This window comes from Solea solea, chromosome 20, assembly GCF_958295425.1.
Source record: "Solea solea chromosome 20, fSolSol10.1, whole genome shotgun sequence".
NCBI classification, from domain to species: domain Eukaryota; kingdom Metazoa; phylum Chordata; class Actinopteri; order Pleuronectiformes; family Soleidae; genus Solea; species Solea solea.
The window spans coordinates 7295370-7321923 of NC_081153.1; the positions used below are offsets into that span (position 1 = coordinate 7295370).

At 39.3% G+C, this 26554-nt stretch overlaps 3 protein-coding genes across 6 annotated transcripts in view; 1 reads left to right on the forward strand and 2 right to left on the reverse strand.

Moving 5' to 3' along the window:
• Nucleotides 1–506: 506 nt before the first annotated feature.
• On the reverse strand, nt 507–7624 carry ak2 (adenylate kinase 2). 2 transcript variants are annotated; one of them, XM_058619514.1, is made up of 7 exons: nt 7423–7622; nt 5784–5909; nt 4198–4308; nt 3984–4078; nt 2667–2739; nt 2192–2411; nt 507–757 (listed from the first exon to the last, which is right to left on the reverse strand). In XM_058619514.1, the coding sequence occupies exons 1-7, from the start codon at nt 7519–7521 to the stop codon at nt 750–752; spliced, it is 732 nt and encodes a 243-aa protein (XP_058475497.1). In that variant the 5' UTR covers nt 7522–7622; the 3' UTR covers nt 507–749. The 2 variants fall into 2 exon arrangements, with proteins under 2 accessions (XP_058475497.1, XP_058475496.1); XM_058619513.1 differs by lacking the exon at nt 507–757 and having other exon boundaries at nt 2151–2411; nt 7423–7624.
• Nucleotides 7625–8343: 719 nt separating this feature from the next.
• LOC131447617 (hepatic lectin-like) lies at nt 8344–13140 on the forward strand. The gene is made up of 7 exons (XM_058619512.1): nt 8344–8578; nt 8722–8808; nt 10749–10859; nt 11742–11816; nt 12271–12422; nt 12516–12640; nt 12740–13140. The coding sequence occupies exons 1-7, from the start codon at nt 8515–8517 to the stop codon at nt 12924–12926; spliced, it is 801 nt and encodes a 266-aa protein (XP_058475495.1). The 5' UTR covers nt 8344–8514; the 3' UTR covers nt 12927–13140.
• Nucleotides 13141–13455: 315 nt separating this feature from the next.
• The window catches only part of LOC131447615 (uncharacterized), a 29805-nt gene continuing 16706 nt past the window's right edge, over nt 13456–26554 (reverse strand). The window contains exons 24-46 of one of the 3 annotated variants that reach the window (XM_058619507.1): nt 26117–26279; nt 25834–25895; nt 25064–25153; nt 24677–24909; nt 24149–24329; nt 23510–23704; nt 23170–23320; nt 22904–23046; nt 22271–22414; nt 21661–21811; nt 21404–21576; nt 21134–21269; nt 20023–20234; nt 19730–19847; nt 19510–19622; nt 18306–18480; nt 16874–17052; nt 16623–16794; nt 16268–16419; nt 15640–15754; nt 14820–15068; nt 14568–14697; nt 13456–14021 (exon numbers count right to left, since the gene is read on the reverse strand). In XM_058619507.1, the coding sequence (XP_058475490.1) occupies nt 13856–14021; nt 14568–14697; nt 14820–15068; nt 15640–15754; nt 16268–16419; nt 16623–16794; nt 16874–17052; nt 18306–18480; nt 19510–19622; nt 19730–19847; nt 20023–20234; nt 21134–21269; nt 21404–21576; nt 21661–21811; nt 22271–22414; nt 22904–23046; nt 23170–23320; nt 23510–23704; nt 24149–24329; nt 24677–24909; nt 25064–25153; nt 25834–25895; nt 26117–26279 (3603 nt within the window). In that variant the 3' untranslated portion in view covers nt 13456–13855. Of the gene's footprint in view, nt 14022–14567; nt 14698–14819; nt 15069–15639; nt 15755–16267; nt 16420–16622; nt 16795–16873; nt 17053–18305; nt 18481–19509; nt 19623–19729; nt 19848–20022; nt 20235–21133; nt 21270–21403; nt 21577–21660; nt 21812–22270; nt 22415–22903; nt 23047–23169; nt 23321–23509; nt 23705–24148; nt 24330–24676; nt 24910–25063; nt 25154–25824; nt 25896–26116; nt 26280–26554 lie in introns of those variants that run through there. The other 2 variants (XM_058619506.1, XR_009234060.1) reach the window with 2 other exon arrangements.

The window sequence follows — 26554 nt, forward strand, 5'->3', positions numbered from 1 at the left end:
GATTATGACGGGATTTTTATGACCCCGTCAGTCAAAATGACAGACAACGAAAAAGTCTAGCGCAACCTCTGATATAATATATATATATATATATATATATATATCCATATATGTGACATCTGTAAACGTTCAGTAGCAAAAATTCTTAAGTGTGGCGTCTCAAACGGTTGCCACACACACACACATCCATTGCCTTTGTTTAAAGATAATACTGTGACAATTCTGTGTAGGATATGCTCATTATTCAAAATCACCATTCATGCCTATACGATAACCATCATGGCCTAAGTGTTGTACCGTGAGGTTGTAGGAAATAACTCTTTAAAACTTAAATTTACAACAGTTATATTTCCCTTTTTACTTCAAAATGTCACCAAAACGATCCGTGATATGACAGACTGTTTATGCAAGTTCTCAAGTCTTTAATCATAAAATGACATCATTGTCAATTGTTCACCAAAAACTTAACATAGTGCTGCTTTAAATAAAAACATGTAGACAAAATGTGACGATGGTAGAAAAGCAGATTTATTAGCAGAGAAAACAAAGAGGACTTTGACAGGAGGACGATGAAGAACCTACTGCCAATAGACGAAGTGCCGACAACTAAGAGCCTAAAATGAATCACAACTTATGACGTTTAAAGAACCAGCGACAGTCTGACCCTCCAACCCACCACCACGCCCTCTCTGCCGTCCATCTGCCTGCTCCAATCCTTCTCCTCAGTGGAAAATGGAGCAGCTCAGGATTCAACCAGCTGGAAGAGAAAGAGGGGGAGAAAAAAAAGTTTTCAATGAATTAAATATCAGCAAGAAATAACATTTTCTGGTGTTTTTAAATGCTTAAACTGTCAATTTGGACAAAGCATTACCTTGAAAGTGCATGTTTAAAAAATAAACAATTCAGTCAGTTTTATACATTCACACTTGTGTGATAATGTGGTCCAGGACAGTCTCGTCGTCTAAAACCTGGCCACAGAAAACGAGGAACATCTGCTACGGTTTTTCATCCCAACAGCCCGAGAGGACGGAGACACATCAGTATTCAGGGGACAGAGCAGGTAACACAGTCTGCATGCGAGAGGTTTCCACTGAACATGTAACAGCAGGAGACTACAGAGCAGCGGCGACACGGCGGATCGTTGGTCAAAGAAGAGGACGGCGAAGAGTCAAGGACAAACAGCCACAAGGAGATCCATAGGTCAAGTCAGTGAGGGGAGGAAAAAAAAACAAAAAAAAAACACTTCTGTGCAGAATTTAAAGGTCCAGTCAGTGTCAGTTTGATGACTCACTGACTTGTATTAGGAAGAATGGAGTTTCTTTCATTCCCACTTGGCAAAACTTAAGTGCAACTTAATGAGTGTATTTCTAAAATGACGTCAATTAAAAAGACGCATTTGCGGTCAAACATCTTTATTCTAGAGGTAGACCGAATGATTTGGCCGATATTTACCTTTTAATAATCTGCATTGGCTGATTATGATATAATAATTTGCCAGTTGTTACAAGCTACACAATTTTTAACCAATGTTTTGGGTTATTTGTTACCATTAAACTTTTATATTATATCAGAGGGAGGAGCAAAAAAAGAAGAAATCAACATCAGCTATAGAGAAACCCATATCGGTCGACCTCTAAAAATCTACTTTCACTTACATAATGTTGCTCTAATAAATCTTATAGCAACAAAATCCTGCTCAGTAAGCAGCCATTGTGAATTGACAGCAGGTCACATGACATGAGATGGTCCTAACCAATTCTCTGGCTGTCAACACTTCGCTGGCAGGTGAGAAAGTAGCAATGACAATCAAAGTCGGAAAAGAGAGGCAAAGTAATGGATTACACAAGAGCAAAACTGCCAAAGGAAAGGCTCTGCTCGGGTCCAAACATGAATTTCTTTGGGGACATTGGGCAGAAACTAAAATGATGTGTTTACTTCATTACCGATCAGTTTTACTGAGGCATGTTCCCGCTTAAATACTCGGTTTTGTGATGAAGAGCAGCAAAAAGTTCTTAACCGACACTGAATATTTTCTGTTTCTACAACAGGGATCCCACTGTGGAATACGGCGAGTTTCCCCGAGTCTCCATTTCCCGCGTTTACCGCAAAAAAAAGCCAGCAGGCAGAAAAGTGAGAGAAGAAGAAGAAGAAGATGAAAAAAGGTTTTAAATGAAGAAGACTTGGTCTTTACTGGCGGAGGCACGGGCGGGGATTTCCGTGGCAGCAGAGAAGGCAGCTACGATGGAGGCGAAGACGACGTTCGGGTGTTGGGCGGCGTCGACAGCCGTGTGAAGTCCCCGGGCGCTGTAGTAGTGCACCAGAGGCTGCGTCTGCCGGTGGTAGGCATCCAGGCGGGAGTGCAGCGCCGTCTCGTTGTCGTCGCTGCGGTGCATGAGCGGCTCACCTGTCACCTGTGGGTGTAGACGAGTTTGATATTCATTACAGGATTGAAGAACTTCCTTATGATGATCTATTTTATAGACTAATGCAAAGATGAGAACTTGTTTCTGAATGGTTTCCATAATACATTTTAACTGCCATAGAAAAATCAAACACAGAGCAAATTAAGTGCAGCCTTTGTATGATTTGCAAATTGCGACTTTGAATCAAAAAAGATGAATTTGTTAGCCCTCCACAGGCTGAGGGTCTGATGTCAGACTACTTACGTCATCCTTCATGGGCTCTTTAGGGGGGTTGAACTCCTTATGGTACGAGCGGCCACTGGGCTGATGAATTAGTCTGATGGAGAGGAGGAGAGCGAGAGGGTGGAGGAGATGGATGGAAAAGAAATCAGAGTTGGAAGAGGGCAGATACAGTGACTCACTAAACTGTGCTCTTCACATCCCACGTGCTGCCCTTGTCCTACTTGGGCTTGAAAAGACTCAAAAGACACAAAAGACCCCCGTGGACACACATGGCTCCGTGTACACTGCCTAGTAGTTTTTTTATTTAATGATCTCAGCGTGCAGATAATGCAGAGAGGTCATTGTGGAAAAGGAGGACAAACACTGTCTATGCCACACTACCACACACACAAAAAAAAGGATTTCACAACGTGTTTTTTCTAAAGTCGTGTCACATGTTCAGACAAAGCGGTCTGAAAGCATGAGTCGCAGAAACATTCAGAGGAGCTTTTATTTTTTTTTTTCTGGGTGATGTGATGATTATAACGACACTATTCAATACTAGTCAAAGTAGACCACCAAAAGCAAGAAGGATTCTTTGATAATAAACAGAGCCATCAATACATCCAATAAGCATTTTTCTCAATTAATCAAATAAATGTTTTAATGAATAAAATGACCACCTTGCAGGTGTTTGCCTCTGCTGACCAAAGCACCATCAGTGTCACCATTATTCCACACTATAACATGAACTTGTTATTTTAAAAAGGTAATTTTACATTTAAAAAGGTCCAGTTTGTAACATTTAGCAGGGCTTACTGGCAGAAATGTATATGTATATAAATGTGTAATCTCATAAATATAAAAATCATAAGGTCCATTTAGTCATTTTTTATGTCCGTCTGGTGCATTTCTATAGCAGTCAGAATGACAAACATTTAGAAATGGAAGCTTAAGACACTTGGATGAAGAAAAACATCCTTTACGGTGCATGAAGGCCACCGTAGAAGGAGAGCGTTGAGCCAAGCAGTTCTCCATTTGCCAAATGAGGCAAGAAGCCAAAAACCACACCGAAGAAGCCACACAATCAGACAAGAGCATCTTTGGTATTCATCAGGTACAGACATGTACACATGCTCACAGACGCTTTCATACTTCTGATAGACATATACTTTCAGGCTCCACTTCCTTCTGACATTATCTACCTGCCCGACTGTGGATTTGACACAGTAACACTATGAGGAACGCCCCAGCTGAAAACTCTTGACAGTACTACACAGCAAAGTGGTCAATTCCTAAATCACTGCTGTCCTCCTGCAACGTGTCTGTGAATTAAACCTGAATGCTGAATCGTCTTACCTGCCACAGATCCTGCTAACCAGCAGAGAGTCGTCGACAGCGAACTCGATCACAGAGTCCAGCTTCTCGTCTCTCTTCTCCAACAAGTCGTCCAGCTGGAGGAGATGAACAGAGGCGCCATAAGTAATACCTAGATTTTCTTGTCCTGTGTTGATTTAATACCAGACTTAATGAAATTAGTGGCACAGAAGAAAAATAACACCATAATTCTCACCATCTCTGCTTGTTTGACAGTTCGGGGGAACCCGTCCAAGAGGAACCCGTTCCTGCAGGGTGGCGAGTCCAGGTTCTTGTCTATGAGCTCCACGACCATCTCATCACTGACCTGCACCACAACAAAAACATTATCAGGTTTTCTCCACTCAAGGTTTTAACATGTATTCTGCACGCCTAAACTCTTATTTGTCAAACACTTTATCTATTTTTGTGATTTATCTAATGACTAAATTACCAATTAAATTTATTTCCCTCATGGCTTAAATGTGGACATTAAACTTCATTATGATGGAAACATGGTCTGCACCGTATACACCCCTCATTTCCACCACACAGTACAGTCTGGTTCAGACTGGTGAGTGATGCAGCTATTAGGACACAGAAATAACTGCACCTTGGATGACATCAAATCAAAAAGGATTTTCAGGACCAATTTTCTCAAAGTCAAGGACTGAATGTGCGGACACAGCTTAAGATGGGAGGGCAACTTGTAAGAGCCGCTTCGCCCAAGGCGTCCACTTTTTATTGATCTGCAGCACGCTCTGCATATGGACTGAAGTGATTGTCCTTGGGATCATGGGCAAAGTCAGTCTCTGTCATTTTCTTTGGTGAACCAGAGATCTTGGAATTCTCATTTCCCAGGCATCACGGCATTTGTTCGCTCTTGCTTAACATTATTCGCTCATTGTTCTGCATGGAATCTCACGTCAGCAGGGGAGTGAGACAGTGGACAGTGTTTACATACATCAAGCAACGCAGGGCGCATTAAACAGTAGGTGGCGTTGTCATAAACAAGGGAGAGATTTAGCTAAATATCAACATAACTGCTTTCTTGCACAAAATTCAACCACTTTCAATGAACCCACGTCTATTTAGGTTTTTTGCAATGACCTGTGGGAACCCAGTGTCAGTTTTTGGCAGCCTTCTGTAGGACTTCCGAACACAGTGGTCAGATCCTAAAAAGGGGTGGAGTTTGACACACTGTTGATTCGTCAACAGAGTTGTCTCTTAACAGCCACATTCCACGATGAAACACAGAATTCTGTGGGTCCTCCATTTTGGCGTAGTTTTCTTCTTCTTTGAAGAATTTACTGGCAAGATTCGGTGAGCCATGTTGGTATAAAGTCGCACTGTTTACGTAGGTGACACAGCTGCGTAAACAGCAACGTCATTTATGCATGCGGCACCCCATGGTCAAAATGCAAATCCCACCAGGGTGTACTGTACAAACTGAACTGCAACGTACAGCTTGGTGGAAACGAGACTTGCATGCAACAGAAAGAGCAGACGATCAAAATATACCACAATGTTTCGGGGAAATTTTCCATAACTTGATACTATTGTAGAACTTTGAGATTTGATTTTAAAAAGGATTGGAAAGTTGTCGGGGAAATTCCTGCTGCTGCTGCTGCTGCACGTTTGTTTTACTTTGCATCAACGTAAACATTTAAGACATATAAAACATGAGACGTGGTCATGCTGACGGGCGGTAAAGTCAAGCAGAGACCCAGAGAGGTCAAAAGGGACAGCGAAGGAAAAATACACACAGAGATCGTGACGTGAGCAGATGAGCGGAAATGTTACCAGTTTTCCAGCATCCATGGTCTCTTTGAGCTTTTTTCCAAGCGGAGAACCGGAAGCCACCATGGCCCTGAGCATGTCTCCTGTGGACAGGTGGCAAACACAGTAGCGCTCTGCCAATCGAGGAGCCTGCACACAAGACAGGAGGTGAGACCACTCCACTTACCGTCCATGAGTTATCCATAGTGCAGGTTGTAGGGAATATTTTACTCAACATTCATATTTTTGTTGTTCAATGAAAGAATTAAGCAATGATAAAGTTCTACTCACAACTTTCCAGTGAATTCCATTGGAAAGTTACATCCACTGACCATTTTCTTAAGTTGCTCTTTTTATTCAAAGTGCAAAGAAAAGCTCAAAGTCCTCACATTTATAAAGCTACAAACGAACAAACAGAAAATGTTGGTAATAAAATGGTTTGCCTTCTAATTCAAGCTATTACTATAAACAAACCACACCCCTGTCCAAAAAAAGTAAATAAATCTACAGAGTGAGATTTCCACAGAGACCAGATTACAACACAGGTTAATGAAATCAAACAGTCCATGCTCTTGTTACTAATCTGATTCCACATGACCAACTGCAGGAAGGCATTAACATAGTTTAGTAACAACACCCCACTGATGTCCATTTGTCTGCCTGCTGCGACACAGAACCTCCTGAGACAGAAAGCAGTGCGCTGAAAAACGTGCAGTTTTTAAAATGTTGTTGTTAAACAATGAAAATAGGTGTTTTTTCCATTTTCTATTCATATCTTCATGTGTCAATATACACAAATACAGTACAAATGATTCATCAGTGGTGCAAAATATAGGATAATTCATTAGTTTTTTTTTTTGTTTTTTTTTTTAAATAATACCAGTCTACTAGTTTATTGAGCTACATTGCATACATTCAATCATATTGTCTATTTAATGATCAAATCTGCAAAGTAACAACATAGATAATATTGATCTAACAAATCCAATTTAGTGGTTATTGATAAAGCCTAAATTTTAAACTAGAGGTGGAAGCGCTGATGGCATTTTAGACCAAATCTAGTTTATCCTGTTTACATCAACACAAGATGCGAGATTGTGCTGTTTATAACTCAGTTTAGACCATTTTCTAAATACACACAACACTCTTAAACAGACTTGACAGTGAGTGTTCACAGTTCCTCAAGTGAAAAACTGGATTAAGGGTGCAAAGATTCTTTTCTTCACTAATACCTGTTTGGTCCATAAAATGTCAGAAAATGTTGACATGGAAATATTGATGTCTTGTTTTGTCCACAAACCAAATTATTTTAGTTTTAATGAAAAACTTTATTAGGTGATAGAAAACAAAACAGTATAAGTGATTAATCGATTAATAAATATAGCTGGCGATTAATTAATTGACGTAGCCCTTGACTGGGTAGATAGTTTAATCCAGTTCGACTTTTAAATGCAGGCAGAACAAGTGAAAAATAGACGTTTTGATAAAACAGACTTTGCTTTGAAAGTTTGCTGACGTCATCGTTTCCCTCTAAAGCGAAAACCAGAACGTGCAGGTAAAGTCTGGTACGTTAGCGTTAGCATTAGCCACTAATAATAACTGCGACCATGCGTTTTACACTGCTGAAACTCCCACGAGCTAACAGCTAGCCCCGCTAGCTCACCTGAGTCCCTTTCCCGGCTCCGGGTGGCCCGAGCAGAATGGCGCGGATTCCCTCGTGGACATCGGCAAAAGCCTCCTTCAGCTGCACGCTGGGAGCCATGTCTGAACCGGGACAGTCACACACGCACACGGGGGCAGAAAGTTTAACCGAGTCCGTGCGGGGCTCCTGGTGAGTCAGGGAAAGGAGAGACCGGTCGCTTTCTTCCTGCTTCAACGGCTAAGCCCCGCCCACCTGTCAGACCACACGGCATGTGATTGGCTGCAAAGACTTTTCGGTCAATTGGTGTGAGCGTTGATTGGTCGAAAGCGTCACTGTGTAACATCCTTGTAACATCCGTATAAGGCTTCACTGTGGGAAGTAAAACAAATAATTTAGTATGAAAGTATGTACTGAAAAAACAACTGAAGTAAAATGACTTACTTACTTACTTATTACTATTATTTCTTTATTTTAAACAGTGAAATACATTTATTTTTTAATTTTAATTTCATACGTCAAATAAAAAATATTAAAATAGAAAAGTATTATGATCAATATATACAGTTTGAATACAGAATTTGTTAATTTTGGAGTAATATATATGTATATATATACATACAGTATATCACAATTACTGATGCATTCATGGACATACAGTATGAGTTATGAGTAGCTGGTTATGAAGAAGATATACTTAATTTATTTTTATCTGGGGGGTTTAATTTGTATCTTACATCATAGTTTATTAATTTAATCCTTTATTTTGCATTAATAGTGGAAGCAAACTTTTAAGTAGAACTGGGGTCGGCAAGTACAAGTAGTTGTATGTTATTGATTTTTCTTTATAATAATTTCTCATGATTTGATTGTGAGAGTTTAGGAAGGTTTAGGAAGTGAAAATGGCAGAGAAGGGAGAATAAGTGTTTGTGTGTGACATCACTGGTGTTCATTATGGGGAAGTGGCATCAGTATGTGATGAGAAAAACTTTTTTTTTGTTTCTAAAAAGAAAAGGAGAGATTGACAAGCGAGATATGAGGAGTATTTGAACAGGATGCTGCAATACTTAAGTGCATTTCTCTTTTAAACTCACTGATGGTCACCCAGAAGAAAACATGCCTGAAGCTGATGTCATTTACACTGATGTCAAGTTCACAACAGACAGAAGAAGCAGAAGTGGTGAGTCTTAAATTATTCAGTGAAAAACAAACAGTTATATTTCTTTTTTTATTTGTCAATTTGAAGATCGTGTATTTTCATTGAACTTGAACTGCCGATGACGATGCAAATTTGTCAAAAAAAATGTTTTTAATGTTGTGCAGCAGAGGCCACATCCTCGTCTGCTCAGCCCACGTACTGCGAAGTCAAGATCCCACAAAGTGATCCGACCACACGACCAGAACAGCCCGGTGGGTACATCTGGTTTAAATCATCACATCTGTGAAATAGAAAGGACAATTTTGAAACATTCAGTTTCTTAAAGATACAATTATGAAATAAAATTAACATAAATATTGTCTATAATAGTAGTTGGACTTGTATAAAGTATTGTATAAATTACCTCAAAGGGTTACTTGAGTAAAAGTACAAGCATCTTACCACTATAATATTACGTAAGAGTACAAGTCTTAAAGTATATATTTTATTTACTGTAATTAAGTATCAAAAGTCATTTTCTGTAATAAAATGTCCTTAAGTTTTAGAAGTAAAAGTATTAAAAAAGTGTTAGGCTTGAGTTAAGTTAAGATGACAAGAGAGAAAAGGGGGAAAAAAAGGGAAGTCTGTTACGTTATTGGGATAATGTGAAGAAAAGGAAGAAAAAAAAGAGGAAATGACTATGACAAAGGTCATGGTTGTATTTATAGTCGTCACTTACAAGAAAAGTGTGTGTTTGTCTGGTATTTCTTATGTTGTGGGGACCTAATTCCATTTACACAGTCACATTACAGGGACTTTAATCAAAGGTGAAGACTTTTTTTCTTTTTTTAGAGATCAAGGTTAGAGCACTACCAAATATGGTTATGGTTAAAGTAACTCTACAGGAAATTAATGTAAGTTAATGCAATATCCTCTGAAGTCACAGTATGTGTGTGTGTGTGTGTGTGTGTGTGTGTGTTCTTCCTGTTTCCATGTGTTGCTCCCTCACTTTCAGTTCTTAAAGCTGCTGTTCACACAATAATCCATAAATTAAAATTTTAAATGTGTAAATATCTGTATTAACCGGTAGAAAACAAACAAATATCCACATGTAGGAGATTATAGTGCAGTAACAATATGGTAATAGTATGATCACTTACTTTGTAAAAAATTAAGAAGCACATTAATTGTTGCTGCAGCCTTAATTCACATGTCGTGTTATTCTGATTTTTAGAACACTTAAAAGTTTGCGGTCAACAGTGATAAAGCTGTAGTGTGTAATCAGGGGTGTTTTATATGGTTTTGTAACTTTTGCACATTTCTGTAACTCTGTGTTGTTTTTATTGTTTTGTTGTTTAGTCTTTGGGGTCCTGTGTGACCTCTTGACCCCTCCTGACATGTTTTAATATTCTTTTTCCTTCTGGATTTGACTCCGGCTTCCTCCCACAGTCCAAAAACATGCAATGTGGGGATAGGTAAATTGGACACTCCAAATTGACCATAGGAGTGAGTGTGTGAGTGAATGGTTGTTTGTCTCTATCTGTGTGTGGCCCTGCGATGGACTGGCGAACTGTCCAGGGTGTACCCCGCCTATCGCCCGATGTAGCTGAGATTGGCACAGCACCCCCGCGACCCTCTGGTGGAGGATAAAGCGGTAGATGATGACTTCTGGATTTGAATGCAATTTGCGTGTGTAAAAAACAAACAAACAAAACGAAACCACAATAACATTCATGCGTTCACACACTTCTGATACGATTCTCTCTCTTCTGTGTTTCTATGATCCTTCAAGTTCACACAGCAGCACTACGGCTGCAAATACCACAAAGAAGAGAACAGGAAATGTTTTGTAAGAGAAATAAAAGCAAACCTGAATGTTCATGATCAGATCTTTATCACAGCCACTATTTTAGCGACTCACTATTGCATTTTCTCTCAAAGCAGACAGCAAAGCAGGTCATAAAAAGTGCACTGTTTTGGTAATTACTTTGCAAAGTAAGTCCGCAGGGGGCAATAGAGGCTCTACACTGGCGCTTTAAGATGCCCACAATACATTGGTGTATTCTGATTATGTTCTCATGAAGCCTGCAACCACTCATTACTCAGTTTGTTAGGAACATTTGAGTTAAAACATTTTTAAACACCCATAGTCACCCAGAATCTGCGGTGAGGCTGAACCTGTCTCGTCTCTGTGTCTCCTGCCACTGAACAGACTCCCAGCGTCCTGCAAAAAGACGAGGGACGCTGCTGACATTAGAGAGAGTGGCTCTGCTGGTTCTCAGCCTCCTGCTGGCGGCTGCTGTTGCTGCTCTTTTTGTGACACGTGAGTTTATTTCTTCTAAGGTGGCCCCTGAAGTGCAAATCCACGAAGGAGTATTAGGGCCAGCAGGGGTAAAAAAATAATTTTAAAAAATCCAGCACAAGAAAAAAAGTTTGTATGGTTTATCCTCCTGAACAAACCAAGTTTCCGACACAGTCTCTTCAGTGTCCTAATACTTATTACCACACCGTGTTTATGAGCCAAAAGAGAGAATTTCCTTATTATTATAGCCGATTCTGAAGTACCACTTCATCGATGCGTCTGTAGAGGCAGCCATGGCCATCGACTATAGTACTTTGATATTTTCTCAATTAATTAATTTTTATGCCAAACTTTTTTTTTTCTTGTACCAGATTTTTTTTTTTTGGCAGTTTTTGTCCCTTGTGCTGTCTTTTTTTTTTTGGCTGGCCCAAATACTCTGTCGTACAAAACAACACAAGTAGAAAAACACAACATTAATACAGCATTAACTAAACTATTTTTGTTGGGCCACCATATTCTTCTCAGTGAGTTTGTTCAGACTGAATCGAAAAGTTTCTCTTTTTGGCAACAACAGAAAAAGTTTGAAAATGAAACATTACAAGAAGTTTTTAGGTAAAAGAAAGTGGCAGCAACTTCACAAACACCAACAAAAGATTCCCAAAAGGCTGCCACTTTGCTACTTTTACGTTTAAATGCACTTTTGTCCCATTTGTTTCACATTAACTTAGTTTTACATAAGTTAGTTCTGGTCATAATTGATCCATGGACCCCCAATTCTGTCAGTCACTGCCAGTTACATAACAGAGAGCAATTCATAGTTAATTATCAGAATTAAATTAAATATTGTAGCTTAATTTCATTTCTGACCACTCTCGTCTTTATTCTCTTTCATTTTGCAATCAGATCTAAAAAACGCTCAAACCAAGTCCGAGCTTGAAAGGCTCCAACGTTTCCCTGCTGTGTTGAACAATTACACAGGTAAGTTCTTGCACTTTGCTTTGAAGTAGTGATAATGTGGTAATTAACTAATCACAAATAACGTTAAGTGGGTGTTAGTAAACGCATAATTAACAGTTATTATTGCTTTTAAGACACTTATAGTTCTTGCTAGATAATCGTTAACAGCTCATGTACCCGTTATAAACAGTAACATGTTTATTAATAATTACATTAAATAAATAGTAATAAAAATCTTAACATTATTTCTTGTTCACAAACTTATAAGCACTTACTTGAAATGACTTATTGAGTTTTATATACCCTACGAACCTGAGTAAGGCGTTAATTAATATAAATACAACTTAAGTGTTAAAATTCTTACACAGCAATACTGGTTTGGAAGATATTTATAAGCATTATTATGGAATTTTGTTTATAAGCATCTCATAATGTTTTATTCGGGGGTTAATCTGTTGCTGTGCTCTCTTCAAAGGCAAGACATGTCCAACGTGTGATGAAGGCTGGGAGCATCATGGTGGAAAGTGCTACTTCTTCACCACCACTCCTTTGACCTGGAACAAGAGCAAATTAGAATGCTCGAAACTGGGAGGAGACCTGGTTGTGATAAACAACAAAGAAGAGCAGGTCCATGTTCTCATGAATATCCCAGTCCGATAATCAAACTAAATCTGTCACTTCTTCACAGTGTTAACTTCTTCATCACCTCTTCCTCTTCAGAGATTCCTGGTGTCAAGACTGATGACAAAAATGATAAACCCTGAGGACAAGTTCTGGATTGGACTGACAGACTCAGAGACAGAGGGCAAGTGGATGTGGGTGGATGGATTACCACTGAACACCAGGTTCAACCTTTATGAAAAGAGCTTTTTCATCCATTTGCAGCATCAAAGTTACCCTGTTTTTTTTTATCCAGATCTGTTTCTGTTCCCTTGTTTTCCTAGTTGGAACTTTTGGCTCGGCGCTAACCCGGACAACTGGGAAAAAGAGGATCGTGAGGGAGAGGACTGTGTGAGGATGGGGGAGAAAGACGGAGCTCCGGACCTGAAGTGCTGGCTTGACAAATCCTGCAAAGAACCTCAAAAAAGTATTTGTGAGAAACAAATGGGATTTTACACTTCATCCAGCTAAATCTTTTTAGTGATGCTAATTTTCTTATTTAAAAAAAAAAAAAAAAAAACAGCTCACATTCAAATTCCTTCTCCAGAAGAAGGGCATGTTATCTATATCTTTGCACATACTTTACAAAAGTTCCCTCATCAAATTTCCATATAGGGTTGCAACATTTTCATGGAAATAAACAGGAATCTATGAGAATAAACAGGACATTTTTTTGAAATTTAAATTTGGGAACTTAAATATAATTTGTAAATAATATATTGTTTTTCATGTTTTTGTTGTTCAATAAAATAAATAAGTATTGATAAATCTGCATCATGTTTTTTTTTTTTTTTATAATTTTGCATACAAAATATTTATATTTGTATACGACACAGTTCTTTAAACTATCCCAAATCTCCTCTCAACTCCCATGGAATGTTTCTAGAATTTTCTGGCCCTTTGCAACTAATATTTCCACATAATGTCAAAATTATCCCATGTGAGAAGACAGCAGCTGAAAAATAAACCCCTAAAAAAGGTTAAAAAAAAAGGACCACAGTAATGAAAACATTTTATTCCAACGATACAAAAGAAGGGTCACAAAATGGGTAATAAAATTTCCATTATTTTCTTTAATTTATTTACAATGAAATTTATTACTTTCAACATTGAACTGAAAGTGACAACAACAAACGTTCGTAGATTAGAAAAATGTAAGGTGCACCATGTTTTCATCAGAACGTGCTGAAAACAGGATTAAACAGGTCTACGTTCAAACGCTTTCAGGTGATAGTTGGAAAGATTTAATTGAACTATTTATGTTTCGCTGGAATGCTCTACATTCTTTTCAACTTAACATAGTTTTTTCCCCCAAAAGAACAATGAAAAAAACCCACCATCATTCTCAAAACACCAGGTGTAAACGTTGAGCCTTAACTCGTTTGTCGTCCGTACCTCGTCTAAGTTCCTTCCCGCAGCTGCTGCACAGCGAGACTTCGCATGAGCATGGCCTCGATGGGGCCGTCATCCAGACGAGTGGAGGAGAACCACCGGAGGCTGCTGGGGAAACAGCGGCGCTCCGGGAGAAGGTAAAACACATCGCTGCGATTCCTCATCGAGTCCGAGCTGAAAGTGGAAAAGAGAGAAGGATAACATTTCGTCATTTCGGGGGCTGTTCAAACATCCTTAATAAGATAGTTCAGCATCACTGAATGCGCAGCTGCAAGTGGGGACGCAAGAAGAAATAAAAGATTAACCCAAAGAAGAAATCTACACCTGCTCAATTCTACGATATCTTTAGGAATCCAAACAATGTCCAAGTCGGCTCTGCACACACTGTTGCCCTTAGTAAGTCACCTGCTGTACAGTTATGATTAACAGATGGATATTCCTTGCATTTATAGATAGATTCATTCACTATTTTTTAACAGTTGTACAGCCTTTTCCCACTGAATACCAACATTTGTAAAACAGCTCATTCCCTGCAACAAAGTCCATAGAGAAAATCAGTGACTTTACATCACAACATACAGGAGTTGTTGATCCACTGTTGCCTCCATCAGTTAATTGGAGGCTGGTGACTGGCAACAACAGCAGAACTCCGGGGAAGTCATGTGTTGTTTATGCACACAGCACAACTTCTAGTTTAAAAAGAAACCTTCAGACATTCACCATTTGGAGAGGTAGAACTGAAAGAGTCTGACTGGGCAGCGCAGAGGGTCCTCCAAGTTCTCCATCATCTCCAAAAAATTCTGTTTATTCTCCTCTTTCTTGCGTTTTTTAGCGGGAACTTCGTCTGTATCTGTGTAAAACACACACACACACACACACACACACACACACACACACACACACACATCAACAATCATGTTTTTATTACAGATGCTGGCTATTTAGGTTATTTTGGTCTCAGTCAAACTATACCTGACTCTGCTTCCTTTGTGGATGAAGGTGGGGAGAGGCGCAGGTAGGTGGTCTTGGTTTTGTCAGGACCGGTTCTGCTGCAGCACCTCAAGCGGGCGAAGGACAGTTGGTGGTGCTGCTCTACCGTGGTGAAGCCAAAGAACTTGCAGAAGAAGAAGAGCAGCGTGTTGAGGAGGACAATGGGGGAATATGTCCCCAACTGTTTACATTCCCAAAGAAAGTCCTCCTCCACACATGAACCACTGAGACCTGCCGGAGAGGACAACAGAGACGGGATCTGTGAGCCGACTCGGTCTGAGACAGAGATGAAGATAAAGACCTGCACGATGACCCACACTACACCGCTCCTCCGCTCCCTTAACTGGCTTCCTGTAGCTGCTCGCATCCGCTTCAAGACTCTAGTGCTTGCATTCCATGCTACAAACGGATCCGGTCCAGCCTACATCCAGGACTTGATCAAAACCTACACCCCAGCACGCCCCCTCCACTCTGCATCAGCAACCCGGCTCGCTGCCCCTTCACTGAGAGGATCCCAGAGGCATTCGCAGAACTCGAGACTGTTCACTGTCCTAGCTCCCAAATGGTGGAACGAGCTCCCCATCAACATCCGGACAGCGGAAAGCCTCCACATCTTCCGCAGCTGACTAAAAACACATTTCTTCCGACTCTACCTTGACTAAGACGACGACGCAGACGAAAAAAAAACTTATACATCGCCCTTATGACTAGCACTTCATAGTTTGGCTTACTTGAAGCTCTTTCTTACTTCTAGCTCTTATTTGTACCCAAATGTTTAAATGGTTAAGTGGTAATGACTTACCACTGCCTGACACCGGAGGTTTGAAATCTCTGAGGATCTTGATAAATTCGGTGGAGAATGTCTTGTAGATCAGATCACTAAAGATGTTCTCCACACGATCGTTGTCAAAGAGATACTGCAGGCAGACAAAAACAGTGTAAGTGAATGCAAGCATTTATGCACAAAAACAAGACGTCAAGCAGGGGAGGAAAAGTTCCAAAGCGGGTGTGTGTCACTGAGAACAATACAGTGATTAGAATTTACTTCAGTTAAATGATTAAACACTGTCACTATGTATATAAAATAAGTAGTTAAATGTCACTGAACACAAAAACTGAAACAGTAACAGTGACAAATGACATTTATAACGCATTTAATAGTAAAACTGATTCAAGACATCAGACTGTTACTATCATGTTCGGTTGCGCTGCATAAAATCACATCTCTTGCACCAAAGTCCATTGATAAAAACAGCATTTTTAGCTTATGATAGAAACTGCTGGTCTACTGTTGGCTTTTGTGGTAAGTTAGTGTCACTAAAGTGAATCTGAATGAAGGATTTCAAGCACCAAAATCACAAGAACAAAGAAATCTGAGCCTGATGCAGCAGGTTAGAGCGAGAGCACCCCGTTTGTGTTGTTCACAGTACCTGTTGAATGCTCAGGCAGAGGTAGAACAGAGTGTCGGGCGAGTACGGCTCACCGTCGGCTTGTTTCCCCTCCGTGATGAAGTGAGAGAGAGCATTGCTCAGTTCAGACGCGGAGCAGTGAAGAATATTCTCCTTTAAAGTCACAGAGTGAGCTAAAGGATCAAAGAGGAAAACAAAAAAAAAAAACTTTATTTGCAATATCAAATAGACAAAATGCCTGTTTGTTTTACATTTAAACATCTGTTCAAACCTGTCTTAACTTATAGACTTCAAATATACTTCTATCGAGCAAAAACCTGAGCTTACTGAAAATCATATTTTATCATAAAGAGGAAATAATACTGAGAAAACATACATGAATCTATGTCCAGGTCAATTTGTGATTTCCTCCATTGAATCCATCTCCTCCAGGCATCAAGTCCAAACTGACAATCCAATTTTTGGTACTTTATGGATCCAACTTTAGAACAATCCTTCTGAGGCGTCTCCTCTTCAGCCGCCTTGGACAACGTCTCTATTTTACATCTCTGAGACAGAGAGAAGAGACAATTTTACATCACACAATCATGAGATCGCAGCCTTTAAATCGCACAGGTGGCTTCTCACCGTGTTGTTGTTGTTGCCGTGGACGTCGATGAAAATCTGCAGGAAGTGTGGAGGAACAGGTGAAGAGCTCGTCGAGCTCTGAGGCTCCTCCCTCGTGTGGAGAACAGCAGCAGGAGTGTGTGATCCACTGGAAGAACCCAGGCTGACATCAGCGAAGGAATCCTTTTCAAATATTTGCTCTGAAAATAACAAAGTCACATTTGTTCTTGAGAAACTATTCTGAATGCAATCTTTTATCAAAATAAATACAGTATGTTTATGATCAGCTGTAGGTGAAAATATACGTCCTAAAATACACAACATAACACATCAAACTGAGACATGTATATTTATATTATTTTTTATAATGATATTGGCTTTAAAATGTTATGTATGCTAAGTTCCTACTATATGACAAGTGCCTAAAAGAGTAGAGTGAATAGACAGCTACCTCCTTGGCTTCTAAACTTATTAATGGCATCTCCAACTCTTATTTTATGTTTATTTATTTTGCACAATGAAGAAAATGGTGTATCTACATCTGCTGCGACACGAGAATAAAAAATATGATGTTTATTTTGCTACAGAAGGGACAAAATGACGTGTGTCTATATATATTTTTATAAATATATACTTTAAGCTGTTGTGCACTGCTTTTAAATATAAAGAAATGTCACATTACATTCTGGAATGCAGCTGCTCGTTTCATCACCAAAATGCTATAAACCACATCACCCCTGTTCTATGACACATTCACTGGCTCCCAGTCCAATTCCACAAACAGTATACAATAACATTCTCCTCTACACGTATGAGACTCTCCATAACCCCACAAACCCCTAACCCCCTCCAATCTCCTCCTCATCTGCTCCCACTTCCACTCTCGACACACTGCGAAAATTGATTTATAAACAAAGTAAAATAAGCATACATTTACATACATACACATTACAGTCTGGAAGTGGCTGAACTAGCTATTGTATTAGCAGCTTATTTTTCTTAAAACAAGAACATTTTAATCAAAGTATATAATATCATAATATTTGCAGTGTGTTCTACCTCCTCCTTATTACTCAACACACCCCCTGCTTGACCTTCCTACATGGGTTCCAGAGCCTTCAGCCAACGGAACTCACTAACCCAACTTATCAGCAATCTCTAACCACCTTCACATCCTGCCCTTAAAACTCACCTCTTCAGAATGTATTACTCTCTCTCTCTCTCTCTCTCTCTCTCTGTCAACTGTTATGAAGTGCCACTCAACTTATGATACTGTTAACATCTCCTCTACATTTGCTCTGGTATGTGTGGTAAAGACCGTCAGAGTGCACTCTGCTGGCCAAACTTTGCCATAACACAATTTCTTAGTGACACTGCATTATGTTGTGTAAAGTAAAGGTTTCATATCAAGGAAACACATACGTTGATAATGATAGAAATGATGATTTCTTACCACTGTGAATCTGAGTCATCTCTCTGGCCGTCAGCCTGTCCTCAACTTTACTCCCGTTGTCCTGCTTCGTCTCAGCCTCGCACCTGAAGTCGAGATCTTCTTTGCTGGGCTCCTGCTGGATCTTCTCATCCGTGGCTTTCACTGATGGCTCAGGGAGGAACATGGGCACAGGCAGCTGTGAAAGACACAGTTTGGGAAGCACAGACTCAGGAATCTGCTGGTGACACTTGAATCTTGGAATCAGGTGTAATGTATAATACAGAATAGATTTAATTTGTGTATGACTTGATATAAAAGAGGTGCAAAGCATACAAACAACTATTTTGATAGTTGAATAATCAGTTTGGGTGTTTTTTTTTATAATTTTATTTTAATAAAAATCACTAAAACTGAATAATTGTGGTTTGTGGACAAAATCCGACATTTTACAACATCATCATTTTGAGGTTTGGGAAACACTGATCACCTCTTTTTAAAGAATTTATGAGAGTTTATGGACCAAATAACATCCATTAATCAAGAAAATATTCAACAGATTAATCAATTATGAACTATAGTTGTTATAGGTACATCTAGGTTGTCATATACATAAACTACTAAATTGTACTCATAATTAGGGCAGAGCTCTGTTTTAATAACAATATTTATCAAATACAAATTTCTTCAACAGCAACTTTAATATTTATTTACATTTTAAACTTCGACACAAGACAATTATCTGAATGCCTTACCTTAAGATTTATAAAATGGTTCTCTCTTTTATTAGAGTTTGTCATAATAAAGAACTTTAAAACCACAATTAACTGGTTTCTTCTACTTTCACTCAGAAGCAGTTTAATTATCTGACATTTTACAAAGAAATCATCAAATGCTTTGAAAATGTTTTATATGTGATAATGTTTTGGGCCCTTTAGACCTGTCCTACTCATAATATATCTGTAATAATCAGGTTTGGTGAACTTGATGTCCTGCTTCTGCTTGTTGCAAGAAACAGGAAAACAGCACAATACTTAAAGTAAAGATAAGAGTCTGAAGGGTCAATTGACCAAATGTGAGGTTATTTTGACACTAGATTAAAGGTATACACATAGAATCAGCTGATTTGTTGTTTTGTGTCAGTCCTAAGTGCAGACCATTCATTTCTACAGCTGTTATCATGTCTGATTGAGACATTTGCCACCACAAAAGAGTTGTTTCAACATACCGGTAATGGCAGAGCCACAGGCTGTGGTGTGTACTGACTGTACATGTTCATAGGCAGTGGAACATACACTGGTACAGGGATAGGCAGCACAATGACCTTGGGAAAAAAGTTGTCTTCACAAACCAAGAGAAAGAAAACAGAAACAACATCAGTCAACAGTTTTTTTTTCTGTTTCAGGCTGCATCGTTGAATCTTAATAAGTTTATTTGGTGGATTTTACCCGTCTGTGCCTCCGTTTCAGCAGTAGCTGTTGTACAGGAGACTCCTTTGTTGTGAACTAGCGGTGTGCAGAGCAACGACTTGTTCTTCAGTTCCTTAGTCTCAGTCTGAACACTCGCCTGAAGAACAACATCTCAATCTTCAACAGCTATCGCAGCAATTTAACATTTATGCTTGAGCTGTAAAAGGTTGGGGGTGATGTGTTAGAGAACTTTGCAAGGTTATTACTTTTATTCCCCAACATTGTCTGAAGAGATACATTCTTATTAATAAAATGTGGAAAAGTGAACTTACATGTCCAAAAACCTTAGTTTGAATAACAGTGGCGGAGGCAGAGTCCACTTTTGTTTCTGGAAGTGGCGTACATTGCTGTTTATCTTGTTGTTTGGTTTGGTTGGCCTTGGCATTATTATACTGAGCCAGATAACCAGCCAGTGAGATGACGTTACTGATGACAGGCGACGACTCTGGTGGCTCCACAGATGCAGAGGACGAAGAAACTGGAGCTGTAACACAGAGAGGATGTTTATAAAAAATCAACATCACACTGAACACATTTACCTGCTCCTAACTCCTGAGATTTAAGGTAATCACAACATATAACAGACATCTTTTCTTTACATGGACATAAAAACTGATTTTAAAGTTTTAAGAATATTTCTTGTGCCGTTAATGTTAATTTTGCCTTAAAGTTATTTTGCAGTAGCAGGATGATGAGACAAAAACGTGTTGGTCCAGGAAGAGACGACACACATTTTACAAACATACAAACTATTCAGGATGTGTCCTATTAGACTTGAACAGGCTTTTAAATAATAACACAGGGCAACTTTATTAGTTAGCTGGAGGCAACTAATCTTGCTTGAGTTAAGGTGGAAGACATTTTACCTCTCAACCAAGAGGCTTCTTCAGTTCTGACTAACTAGTGGAAAAATCCAAGTATTTAGCATATAAAGGCTGGATACCCGTCTAGAGAGTCGAGATATGAAAAAGGGGCAGCCATCTTGGAATCCTAACTCAGAGTTTCCAAGCTACAAATCGGAGTTCACGTCAACTCCAGATGGAACGCAGTGCAAGTGTTAGAGTTCACCTTTGTTGTCCTGTTTCTGAGTGTTAATCCTACTTGGAAGAGACCTCAGGACATCATTGTTGGTGACTGATAGTTGGTTTTCCCATGTTAACCTTAATGCTTCTTTCACCCCTCCTTCAAAACAACAGTCTTTCCTGGCCAGATTACATAAATTCTTATCATAAAAAGAGTGTCCTGGATTTTGTTCACCAGTTAGTCAGACATAAAGTCCACTTGCCTACGGCTAACTCCTAAAGATGACTATGAACTGGACGACTGAGAACCTCCACAGAAAGGAAAGGTCAACCAACATCACACTGCAACAGCAACATTTACCTGTGTTCTTCATTTGGACCATTTTTCTGCAGAAGTGTAAGAGACATTTTAGGTTACAGAAGTGCATCACATGCCCCAGCAAGTAAAGACTCTTCTTCAGTTCTCCTTTACGACCACAGGTGTCGCACTTGGCAACCTGAGAGAAAGCAGAGAGCAACATTCTGGTCACTCCTGTGAATATCCTCACCATCAATTAAGGATTTTTGGAATTTCGAAACACTTCAGCTTCCCCATTTAAAACAACACAGTTGAACATCCACGTGAACTTACATATGAGAAGACTTTGTTGTATTTGGAACTGCAGTCTTCAGAACAGAAATCCTCGTCCCTCTCTCCATATCTTGCTGTCACCAGTGTTATGGACAGTGAGCTGCAGTAAGCACACGAGGGACAGCATTTGCCCCACTCCTTCTCCCGATCCTTACAGAATATCCTCTTGCAGCCTGAGACGAAGAAAAAGAAGTTGGTTTGTTTATCACATTCTACCTTATGATAACATTAACATATAAACTTTGTTGTTCTCTCACCCTCGCTGCAAAAGCAGCAATCTTTGTTGTTGACCCTCTGAACGTCATAGACAGGCCGTACACTCTGACAGTATTCACACTTTCCTGTGATGTTGTTGGACTGTTTGAACACTTCACAACAAGTCAGGCTGCACAAGAAATTCACTTTGCCCTACACAACAACACACACACACACACACAGATACTGTGTATAACACTTAACTTATAATATATAAGCTGCTCAGAAGAGATTCTAACAGTAGCAAATATATTTGAAGGAGAGAGAAGTTACTTTATGTGTTTAACTGAAAGGCACAACAGCAGTAGTTTAAATATCTGTAAAGCAAATACTTAATAACAATAATAATAATAATAATAATTATAATAATAATAATAATAGAGTTTCACACATTAGATATGTCAGAAAATAGAAGTTGAAAATGACAACAACAGTGGAAAAAAGACAGAAAACTGAAAACGCACCAGAGCCATATTAAGCAAAATCGATTTTACATTAAATGGAAACCTAATTTTGTGTTTGGTAACACAAATTTTTGTCAGGAGATCTTTTTTTATTGCTTTACACACACCTTAATGATTAAGCAAGAGTCTAAAACAGAATGTGTCATACCGCTTCCTGGACAAGTTTGGGTTTATTTTTTATGATGTGTTGACAGTTGGCACAAAGCAGCTCGTCTGGTAGTTTGGGCGGATCGTGTGTTTGGTCAGAGGATTCCGTCAGCTTAGTGGCAGCACTGGGTTCTTTCTGAGCCTCCTGTGGAACAGAAAAGAGAAGAAACAACATACAAATGTTTTCAACTGTAACATACTGTCATTAAACTTTGATCATTCATCATTCATTCAGTGTTTGCCAAACTTTCTGTATTAAGACCAACTTTTTATAGATGATCCTGACCTAAATCATAATATAAATGAAAAGAGATCATTTGTGCAGAATGCAGCAACTAATCTTCAGTCGTGCCTGTAACTCATAATATAATTTTGAATTGGTAAATGAATAATTTCCAAGAGATGTTTGGTAAATTAAAGACTAATTTATTTTACATGTTATTTAAAACATTGGACATATAATGTATGTGCTTATATGATTTAATCTTAATGGAAGGTGGGGAAAACTCAAACAAATGGGTCTCGACACAGTCTTTCTTTGCAAAATGAACTTCTTATTACATTTACACGAGTCAGACAGATGGACAAACAAGCCTAAAACTGAATATCCTAAGACTCATTTCAAAAACGTTACCTGTTGATTGCTTTTCGACTGTGTTTCTTTATAAACCATGGCACAAGTCAGAGAGCAGAAGTTCCTAAAGGAGGCGTCTGCCATGGCAAGGTAACAGGCTGGTACTGTGTTCTTCTTACAGTTGTCGCATTCCAGTTTGGCTCCTGAGGAGAAGGAGACGCTGTTGTGATAGAAGCCGACCCAAAACTATGCACCTACATTTTGAGATGCGAGAGCTAGAACTTGACAGACAGAGCTGCTGTTTTGACAAAGTCCCGGTCCAGTACCTGTTGCACTGACAGTCTGGATCTTTGATGCCATCACGCAGCTGCTGGAGCAGAAAAGCTCCACCACGTCGTCACTGCTTTTGTTCTCCACCATGTCTGATATTGGTTTTGAAGTGTGGCACATGGCACACAGCTGTGGCATCAGGATTTTCTGACGAGGATTAAAAAGCAAAAAGATAAATAACATTTTAACTTTTAATATGTCCTAATTGATTACTCTGTCTCCATAAAACCAAACTAAAAGCTCCTCTAGACCTTTATAGTCCATAGTATATAAATTACAAAAACATAAAAAACAAGAGTATACAAGAAACTAAAAAAACGTTAACATTTTTCTCACCTTTTTGATTTGAGCCAAACAGTCTGCACTGCACAGTTTCTTAAGGACTCCTCCTGTCAGTAGCATAATCGGTATGTCATAGCAGGAGCGACAGTTTATGCAGAGGCTCAGGCTGTGAATGTTGCAGAAACGGAGGTAACAGTGGTCACTGCAGACCTTGTGGATGGCGTCCTGATGAATGACCTCATGTTTGCTCTGCAGGAGGACAAAGGAGAGGCAGCATGTCAACCATCATTTATTCTCAGCTGTGAATTCAAATGTTAAAATTCCATTCCCTGTTTAAATTCACAGTGCTTTCTTTATTCCCAGAGAATAAAGTTGCCAAATGGATTTGCTGAATTTCTCTCTTTTAACTGAAGATTTATTAAATAACAAAATACAATTTACAATTACAATTTTGAGTAATTTACCAAACAATTGTCTGGCTTACTTATTCTAGATAATTTTTTGTACTGATATCTCTTGCATTTCTTATCTAAACAAAGTCAAAGCCAGCAGTGCACCCCCTAGTGGCCTTAGTAAGTCACCTGTCATGAAGTAAGTCAGGCAAACCGTTGGACAGGTATGCGAATAAAAGACAGACAATCCTTGGTATTTAACAAAAGATAAAAGACAAACTAAAATCTGTGGGTCTCTTACAATGCAGTATCTGTTGCACATGCTGCACTGTGAGTGAGATCCTACAGGGACGATGGGTATTTTGATGGACACTCCTTTCTTGTAGATAAATGAGGACAAACAGGTCTGACTGCAGAACTCCTTCAGTGTCCCTTCAATATCCACAGGAGCCTGGAGGACTTCCTGAGACTGACGTACGGGCCTGTGAGGAGGAGGGAGGACAGAATTGGTTAAAACATACAACAACCAACACTGTGATAACATGTTGTGGGGTGCTGCTTACAATGTAAAGGTACATTGTGGAAAATGTAACAGTTATTGGTGATGTTACATTAAATTCCATTCAATGTATTGTCATTATTCTGAGCAGACTGTAGAAAATGAAATTTGCACTTTACTGGTGATCATTTTGAAACGCATTTATCCAAAGTCTGTGTTTACTCATGAGTTAATCCTCAATTATAATGTTTAAGAATGGCATTATCCCAAGCTAAAGCAGAAAGCCTCACAAAAAAGTAGATCAGCAGAAACAAGACATTTTTGACTCACTCAAGGCAGAACTGGCATGTCTTTGTGACTGGTTTCATTTGGTAGAATTTAAAAAGGCAGGACGTAGAGCAGAAGATGTCGCTGTGGTCTTTCTTCTGAAAAAACGCCTCTCGATCCATCAGAACCTTTTTACAGCTGGCGCAAGTAACTTGTACTGCCACCTGGATGATAGGGGGAGCAGGAGGGACACTCTCTTGGACGGGAGGGACAATCTCTTCAAGCTTTAAATCCTCCTGTCAAAAACAGAATAGAAAGACCATTCTCCGTTACAGTGAAGTGGTCTCATATTTTCCATAGCAGGCATTCACTGCAACCAATACTATCCCATACATCTGCTAAATTATACATTCTTTCTGTTTCTTGTGAAAAGTGTAGTGTTTGTCCAACCTTTGCCAGTCCGCGCTCATCCTTGATGTGCTCAGTGGACATGGAGGGAGGATTCTGGTTGTACCCCACATCCATGGGCTCTTCTTTTATCTTGAAGAGAATCGATTAAAGACGTGACTCAATTAGTGACGTAACACTTACTTTGCTGTTGTCAGTTTCGCTTATCATTCACTTTAAAAGTCAGGAGCACCTGTATCTGGCACATCTGTATCTGTTATTTGAACGGAGAATGCAATAAACTGGAGGAGTGAATGATTCTCTGCTGAGAAGACGGATCTGCTCATGCACGAGGTGAAGGCACATGAGCAGATCATACACAGTTGCAGCAAGAAACCTTCACTGAAGGACAGTTACGGATCCTCCACCATCTACTGATCCTCTGATCCTTAGATAGCATAGGATAAGGAATTGCATTAACAGATGAAGAAGAAGAAGAAGAGGAGAAGGAGGAGGGCTGAAGTGCGTAACAAGCGGAGTTGTGAACCCGCATATGAAAGTGTATCTAAATAAGCTTGGAAATATAGTGGCATTGACTGTAGACCAGGCTTTTGTTTGGTCAGTTGTGGAGCAGCTTTTCTGCTGCACTAATACAACAAAAACAAGTGCATTTGCTACCTACACAACGTGGGCACTAGGTGTGAACACTGTGTTAGTTAGAAGATAGCACTAGATGTTAGATATAGTCCAAAATGTTAATATCACAGATGAAAAATATGTGGATTCAAATAATAAAAGAAAACAGCATCAATCTTAATACTCACACAACACACCTTTGCTAACAACGGCTTCAGATCTTTAATGTCGTCCTCTGTAGGTGAAGCACTGTTCCTTTCTATAAAGACAGGGTTACATGTGATTTAAACAAACTGATCTGGACAATTAGGACACATGTTCAAGGCAAACACAGACAAGAGTCAGTACTAACTGCATTACATATAAACATGAAAAATCTAAAATGTGTTCTGTTTCAGGAGAGGAAGGTCCGACAGCAAAATGCTGGAAACTTATCAGTGAGAATCAAGGTGAGTTAAAAAGTTGTTTTTTATGCAATACCTGAGAAAGAATCTGATCCAACAGCAAGCTGTGCCTTGAACACCATAAGACATCTGTCACTGCAGAAAAAGTCCAAGACGTCGTCTTTGTTTTTATTCTCAACCATGTCGGACATCTGATGGGAGGTCTGGCAAATGGGGCACAACTGAAGCGTGTCGACTTTCTGCAAAGGTGTAAAAACACAACAAGACTGATGTATTATTTATACAGTTGAAATGGTTGATCTTGTCAAAAAACAAATTCACTTGACAGTAAATCAAAGAAATCATATCCTGTATGTAGCCGAGCTGCAACTAACGGTTATTTTCATAATCAATGAATCTGTCAAGTATTTTTCTGGTCCATAAAATGTCAATAAATGATGATTTGTGTTCAAGTGACTTGAAAATGCCGTCTAGCTCCGCTAAATACAGTCCTAGTAATTTTTTTTAACGTGCC